Genomic DNA, 8,427 nt, shown 5'->3' on the forward strand with positions numbered 1-8,427 from the left:
TTAAAAAAAATAGTTGGAAGTATTTTTTTTTTTTTACATGAAACTTTTTTATATTTGTCTTAATAGGTGCACTCTTCATAAAAATTGAAAATGTATTCATTTTACACATTTGCACCAACCCCTGCGTCTACTTTTTACATAGTTTTCGGGTCAGTTTGACCCGACAGTCAAGTTAAAGTGCAAAAAGAGATTTAAAAAAATTTTATTAGCACTCAATAGTGCTAATAATGTTTAGCATACACTGTGAAAACAGGTTAAGGACCGCTGCATCATCCTTATGCAAATGGAATATTTCACTCACATTTAAAATAAAGTCCAAAAACTAGTTTTCTGCAGTTTCTCACAATGGGCCTAATTGGGAGCCACCAGCATATCTCGAGGACGCCATCCATTCATTGTTCAGGGCTGCTGAGGTGAATGGAACTCTGTTGTGTTGGTTTTGTGGAGTTGGGTTCTGGAGTCACACAAAAACTTTACTAAAATTAACGCTATGCAGCCTCAAGAAAAACAAATAGAGTTTTGTTTCGTGTATTTTATTATAATTTTTTTTTTTTTTTTGATTTCTTCAAAATGAGAAAAAAAATGGCATAGCAGCTCAGAATGATATCACAAAATTTCTATTCAGTTAGTTTATTTTAAATCCTTTAACAGTCCATTAAAACATTTAGTATTTTAATGGACAAAAATGTTCATTGTTGTTGGCTTGTTTTTTGTTTGGTTTCTTTTGCACATTTCTTCCCCAGGTCTACAATGCCAGCATTTTTGCCTGACTTGTTGTTTAACATGCATGTCAGAAAAAAGTTTGCGTAATCACATTTCATTTTTCTTGGCATAAATGAACAGAAGAGTGCTGGGAAAAAAAGTTTCACTTCTAACCAGCGGTGTAAGTGACATCTCATTTTCAGGTTATTCAAACGTCAGTGAAATCTTAAATGAAATTGAGAATTAAAGCAATTATTAAGAAGGCACTTGTCAAAGGTTCCTTTCAGAAGCATCATCAGGCCTATTTTACTGAGGTATGTGCCCCACTTCTGTTACGCCTGCTAAAATTTCATGATCAAATTTCAAGAAAAAGTTGTGGTTGTTAAACAACATAGGGTCTAAGGATGCTCATTTAAAATATGAGAAGAAAGTCTGATTTCTTGTTAGAAAAGTATAACTGATTAAGGAAAGCCTGAAGAACCAGAACTGTTGGTTCAGAGGATATAATTTTTCTGTTTCAAGTCATATGGTATAACAAATTATTTCTATTTGTTAAATGTCTGAAGATTGAGAGAGAGGAATTTTAGAGAGAGTTTTTTTATTGCATTCTTCAAAATAGACAGTTGGTGTACATGTCATTATTGTGAAGTGGCCCTGCTTGATAAAGTTAATGATTTGGAACAAGTTTTTGTTGTTTTTTTTTTAGTTTCCTTACTCAAACATGAAATGATCCTTTGTTTTGATACATTTTGGCAGAACTGGTGTAACTGAGCCAAGCCTGTAGGCCAGGGGTGTCAAAGTCAAATGGACGGAGGGCCAAATAAAAAATTTAGCTACAAGCCGAGGGCCGGACTGATCGAATGTTCATTGAAATTTTTTTAAATGACGCATATAGTCTAGTGAACCTAATTGAACCTACTGAAAACCTAACAAATATATTCCAATATGATCAGATAAATAAAGCAATATTTTCTTATGGCTCTTTCAGTAATCTTTAATTTTCAACAGACACAACTGAAATATTTTTAAAATATAATTGGATTGAAATACAATAAAATAAAGTGCAAAAATCTATTAATCAAAAACAACACTTTCATCAAGGAGAAGTAATATGCAGTGAAAACAAATATTAAACTTTAACTTTTAAACTTGAACTGAGTAAAAACTCTAAATATAAACTCTAAACCTTGTTTGAAACCCCCGGTTCTCAGTGTCCACCTTCCTTTTTGCCATTTTTGATGGGTATCTGAAAGTTAATTTTACAGTTATGCTGACGACTGCTGTGCTAATAACCCTTCTAGACCGGACGTGTCGCCGGCGACGCATCTAAATTTGCAGTACCGTAATTCCGCCACACGTAGCGCTAAGTGGAAAAATTCCAACGGTGTCTGAAAGGGGAGACGTTGCACTTTCCAGCAAGTATCGGGTTAATACGGTAACTTCGCAGCTGCAGCTGCAGAGAGTATAATTAATCCGGGGGGCACTCGTTTAATAGACGGTATATTTCGGCAATAACTTGGTGGATATTGAAAGTTCCGGTTGTTATGGATACATGGGTAAGTACATCATCTCACAGAACATTTAAAGAACTACTTACAGTTCAAATAAGGAAGATATTTTTTTTTTCAGACGGGGTGCCGGCTTGCTGCGGTCTGCGGGCCGGTTCTAATAATAAATCAAGATCATCCCAGGGGCCGTAAAAAATCTTCTCGCGGGCCGGATGTGGCCCGCGGGCCTTGACTCTGACATATGTGCTGTAGGCTGTCTTATTCTCACACCTTTTTAGCTCTGCAGAACTGAGTCCAAAACATGGACTTAGTTCTCACTTATGCTTGCTATCACTGCTAGACCCAGTTGCACCCAACCTTTAAGAACTTGTGGTGACACATTTTTTCAATATTACCAGTAATGTTCTTTCCTCACGATGCTGTCTATGTTGTGACGTAGAGTCCCTCCTGTAGTAAGTCTTCCCCACAGCATCATGCTGCCACACCCATACAGTTGGGTTATTGTTCTAAACCATATAAGCTTCACTCTTTTTCCTCCGAATGTAAAAATGGTTATTATGGTCAAACTTTTGAGTTTTAGTTTCATCGACCTACCAGTCTGTTATTGAACCACATGTACCAACACTGTCAGTCAGAGTTGTTACAGGACTTCTCATTGTGGATAATGACACTCTGCTACCTTCTTCCATTAGCATCTTCATAAGGTCTTTTGCTTTCAAATCCACATACCGGTACATGTGGTTTAAATGAATTCAACCCATTCCCTGCCAAAACTGGCTGGGCATTTCCAGGCTGAAATGCTCCAGTATAATTCTTTGAATAGATGAACACGGCACCTTAAGGCATCTGGCAATCATATCTAAGGATGAATCAGAACTATTTGTCCACTGTCCTCTTACTGATATCATGGTTGACTTCTTTTGACTTTCCAATGACATCACACAAGGAAGCAGCCTTACATTGTGAATTGACCACAAGCTTTGACAGCCATGACATCATCTGTTAGCCTTTCACCGAAGTTTCTAGAACTCATGTATGTAGATGTCAGTCTTTTAAAAAAGGATCTGTGTATTTTTTTATATCCTGGCCTTTAACAGAAAAATATTTTTTGAAAGTCTAACTGACCAAATAAGGAGGTAAAAAAAAAATAACAAAAAAGTCGTTTCATGCAGTGTATGTAAACATCTATGTTCATACAAAATGGTCTCCTCCCACTAAGTGAATTAAGGTCTTTCATTCCTACTGTCAGTGACACGGACTTCACGTGCTTCACGATATGTCAACGACCGGCAAGCATTCCTCCAATTCTCCAAACTTCCATCCTTCCATCCCACCCTCCTTCTCTCTCGCTTACAGATGCCTGTCATTCCAGTCCACCTCTGCGTCAAGAGTACATGCTGCACTGGATATTTTGAGCAACATCCAGAGCTGACACCCAACTTGCCTGCCTGGGAAACAGGTAAAACCAGAGGCACTGGATAAACTGTCCGGTAGCAACCCCACCTCTGAGGCTACAGCACAAGAGGGGATGGGCAACTCCAAAACGTCACGCTGGTCTGTTGAATGGCTCACTTTGATTTGACCTTTAACCCAATTCATTTCAGAGAGACAGATTTGGGAAAAATAGATTTGCTTTGGTGGTAACTGTGTCTTGTTTAAATTTCAGCACATATATTTTCACCATCCAGAAAGGGGCCCTTCAAATCCTAATCTGATTATTTATTGATAATGAGAATATCCCCCTGTGGGCATTTGTTTCTCAAGCCAAGGCTTCCAACCTCTGTGACCCCATCCCCTTCATCACCATTCATGAAGCAGCCCAATCACAGCCAGGCTCAGTCAGGACAGGAGGGTGGAGCATGGCACTGAAACAGGGTGTGGTTCTGAAACTGCAAAGTCTGTAGTAGAGTCATAGGGATTTAAGTTGAGTTGAATGAGCCAAGCTCCACACTTTGGTTCTCACCGACCGGCACTTGCAGCTACTGTTGGATTTTGTTTCGTCTTTAATTTTTTTAGAGAAACAACTTCACCACTGAAGGAGGCAGGAGGCTGACACCCACTCACAACTTAGCTCTGTGTGTGCCCCCTGTACCCGATCCTTCTCACCTCTGAGCTGTTGGACCCTCTGGACTGGTTCAGGTCCTCTCTGAACTGCTGAAGACTTGTTTTAAGGTGAGCCTCAAAGACAAAATCTAAACTTGTGTATCATTCTCACCATCTCTGTTTTGCTCGCAGAAAAGTTTGTGTTTTAATGAATCAGACTTTAACACACTGTCTGTACTTGTGTGTGTAACAGTTTAGCAGTTTGTTGAAAGGAATTTAATCTAGATTAAAATATCTCTCAGGCTCCCGCCTTATGCCTCAGTTCGTTGGTAGCCACATGGGGCAAGTCCTTCACCTCACCTGTTTTACCTGCTCTGTCAGCTATGACTATTTCATTGTCTTTACAGCAAATGATTAGATATTTCACAATCCTTCCTAAAACCTCCCTATATTTTGAAGAAGCAGCTGTAACTGCATAAGAAACTCTTTGTCCACATTCTGCTTGTGTATTTGTTTAAAAAGGCACCATCCAGGGCAGATGGTGAGCCTGAGCAGCTGCCTTCTGTTTGTTCAGTCAACAGGGAAGCAGGCGAATAGATCCATGTTTCCTGACAAACTCAATTTCCCATTCTTAGGCTAGAATCTTCTCTATTTTTAATGTGTTTCTTAGAAATTTGGCTGAGGAAAGGCAAGGCATCACCATGCTCCGGGAAGCTTTTTCAAGCATGACAAAACTCCATGGTTACATAATATCCAGAACGGGTAAGTGTGTGCTTTCCCAATTCTGTTTTTAATTGATTTATACCTCTAATTAGCAACTTCACTTATAGGTGAAAACTGGAACATCTTTAATACTAAAATGTCCAGTAAAGGGAGATTTCCCACAAATCTTTCCACATTTGCCTGGATGTGGTCAAATGAAAAAGTGACAAGGGCATGTTTGCTTTTTTTCCTCCCAGATACCAGAGTGAAGGATTACCCTCTGATGCAGAGCCCATTGCAGATGACCAGCATCCTCCTAGCCTACATCTTTTTCTCTGTGTACGTTGGCCCACGCATGATGGCTAACCGCAAGCCGTTCGGGCTCAACCGAGCCATGGTCATCTACAACCTCAGCATGGTTTTGCTGAATGCCTACATAGTGTATGAGGTAAAAATAAATAGATAGAGAGATAGAGAGAGAAAACAATGATCTGCTGTCTCAAATGAAAGCGATCAGTTGGTTAATGACTGTCTGCTGATGTTTTTTTGCAAATTCAGTTCATGATGTCTGGATGGGGCACCACCTTGACATGGAAATGTGATCTTATTGATGTCAGCACCAGCCCACAAGCTCTCAGGGTAAGTCATTACATTGCTGTTATACGCTTAGCTCCAAAATCATGGCTAGCTTTAGCTGTTCATGAAAGTGTAGAAGAGTACAAAAGTGACAAAAATTACTGTTGTACCGTGTGACAATCATATATCTAGGTTACAATGATGAGATTTTTAATATCAGTAGAATTTAATTGAAATTGCTTATATATAGCTATATATATATATATATATATACAGTATATATATATATATATATATATATATATATATATATATATATATATATATATATATATATATATGGACACGTTAAAAAGTGAACTAAAGGACAACAAGCTGTTTTTATTGTTTACTGGAGTCTAATAGAGGAATCTAAATAAATTAGGGGAGAAAAATAAATCGGTGTTAAAATTAACATGCACCATAAAGAGTCTAGAAAATGTAGAAGACCTAAACTGTGAAGTTTTGGAATAGAAGGTTTGGCTTTTTTAGCTCTGAACATCAATAAAACGTCACAATCATATTTTTAGGATTTTGGTGAAAAATAAAAATAAAAAACAATCAGATCTGCTCGCATTTCTACTACATTTCATACTCTATATTTCCTAAAACACACTTAACTAGTATGCCAGTACAACCTGAATTAGCCTAGGGTAGAGGGTCAATTTATGAGACACTAAGATGAAATGGTTTCAAATTTAGAAGCAAATTATTCCAGACAGAATGAACGGACCCTAAGAGTTGGATAATTTTTATTCCAAATTCAAAGTAACTAACGCCTAAAGGAACAAAAGCGTTTTCTTTTTTTATTATTATTTTATTTGTTCATTCTCATTTAACAACAACCAAAACAATTGCTGAATCATGTCTTTATATTGTTCAAAAACACTCATGTGATAAATAATATTATATCTGATTAGCAACATATCACAGATATTTGACCCGGCAACAACCTTCTTCCCTGCAGATGGTCCGAGTCGCTTGGCTGTTTTACTTTTCAAAATTCGTGGAACTCTTCGACACAGTAAGGACATCTCCTCACCCATTTTCTCTATATCACTTTTAGCCTGCACAGAAAATCCATATGTGCAACATAATTTGTGTCTGATGGAGAATACTCCCTTTTTCTTCCCCGAAGGTATTCTTTGTGCTGAGAAAAAAGCAAAACCAGATCACGTTTCTCCACGTCTTCCATCACTCCTTCATGCCCTGGTCTTGGTGGTGGGGTGTTACGCTGACGCCTGGTGAGTGCTGCAGGCCCAGGACACACACTTTACACACTGACCAGTCGGAAACATTGGTTCCCATTGTTGTACAAGTCAATTCCTAAAAACAATGAAATTCTTTGTGGAAGAACAAAAACGTTTTTCATAAAATTAACCAAGTCAAATGGATGCTTTTCCCTTCCCAAGCTGCAGGAATGGGAGCATTCCATGCTATGGTGAATTCAGCTGTCCATGTCATCATGTACACCTACTACGGACTCTCTGCTGCAGGGCCTCGCTTCCAGAAGTATCTGTGGTGGAAGAAGCACATGACAGCCATCCAGCTAGTATGTTTTAGCTTTACACAGCTTAATTAATTCAACTGAGCTCGATGCATGTTGTACATTCAGCCCATTTTTGACACGCGTTTCCCTGTTTGCTTTCCAGACCCAGTTTATTGTGATCGCTATTCACATTAGCCAGTATTATTTCATGGAGAAGTGCGACTATCAGGTGCCACTGTGGATTCATCTGATCTGGATGTACGGGATCTTCTTCTTCTTCCTCTTCTCCAACTTCTGGGTGCAGGCTTACATAAAGGGCAACCGTCTTCCAGTTGCAGACTCCAAGCCGAACCAGAATGGCTCCACCAACGGACACATTGTGATGAATGGCAAACCCCATACAAATGGGCATGCTCACCCCTATGAAAATGGAAATATAGTCATGGGGAAAGTGAAGAAAATTTAAATGACTCTGGGGAGACAGAGGCAGTTTGTAGATATTAGCAAATATGCCAAATATCTATATTTAGTAGCATATTTGAGTACAAGAGTTCAATATGCTACCTCTATACTATGTAATTTGTATATAATCTAATTTTATGAAATGTTTACCCCTGTGGGATATGATTGGCAGACTGTTTTTGCCACTGATCTCTGAATGCAACACCTTGTAAGTTGTTGCGGAAGCTGTTTACTGTGATGAACACTGAATAGGAAATTGGTGCTCATTTTGTCACTGACAGTATTCTTTAACTCAGGCTTGACCTGCAGCACTGTTTGGCTAACGTGGCCTTTTGTTGCTTGGGAATGTATGTATGGCAATGTTTCCACTAAACCCATGTAGATATTACTATGACCTTTATGCAAAAGTGTTTCATTGTAAATATCATATATTTTGTTTTTTTTTCTCCTTTTTTATTTATCTTGAAATAAAACAATATTTAGATAAAGGTCTGTTTCATTTAGAAAGCAGTGGTTATGTGCACTCGGTGAGCAACAGGCCACATCTCATTTTTTATGAAGAACTATGGAAATATTATACTGTATACTACAGTATTGATGCTTTTTTTCCTTGTAATACTGACACATGCATTGTTATACATGTCCTTCCATGCACGTTTTTGAGACTGTGTATTGATCGATCTCTCGGCACACAGGGCATGACATCAATTAAGTTTTAGGCTTTAATGATTAGTCCAAACAGCTGTAAAAATAAACCTTACTGATGTTTGTGTTTATTTTTATTTTCATTGCAGCTGTTACTGTCATAAAAATACAAATTTCTACATCTAACCTTTTGATTTAAATGGAAATAAAATATCCCAAAAGTGGGAAAAAGTCTGTTTCTATACTTGAGACTCAAACTTT

At 38.1% G+C, this 8,427-nt stretch overlaps 1 protein-coding gene across 2 annotated transcripts; it reads left to right on the forward strand.

Moving 5' to 3' along the window:
* The first annotated feature begins 4,108 nt into the window (after window positions 1-4,108).
* On the forward strand, window positions 4,109-8,009 carry elovl1a (ELOVL fatty acid elongase 1a). 2 transcript variants are annotated; one of them, XM_044134762.1, is made up of 8 exons: window positions 4,109-4,382; window positions 4,924-5,015; window positions 5,213-5,403; window positions 5,514-5,594; window positions 6,538-6,594; window positions 6,709-6,814; window positions 6,983-7,122; window positions 7,223-8,009. In XM_044134762.1, exons 2-8 carry the CDS (start codon window positions 4,955-4,957, stop codon window positions 7,523-7,525), a joined length of 939 nt encoding a protein of 312 aa, XP_043990697.1. In that variant the 5' UTR covers window positions 4,109-4,382; window positions 4,924-4,954; the 3' UTR covers window positions 7,526-8,009. The 2 variants fall into 2 exon arrangements, with proteins under 2 accessions (XP_043990697.1, XP_043990695.1); XM_044134760.1 differs by having other exon boundaries at window positions 4,135-4,382; window positions 6,989-7,122.
* The last annotated feature ends 418 nt before the right edge of the window (window positions 8,010-8,427 follow it).

The sequence above is a fragment of the Gambusia affinis genome, linkage group LG12 (assembly GCF_019740435.1).
Source record: "Gambusia affinis linkage group LG12, SWU_Gaff_1.0, whole genome shotgun sequence".
NCBI lineage: Eukaryota > Metazoa > Chordata > Actinopteri > Cyprinodontiformes > Poeciliidae > Gambusia > Gambusia affinis.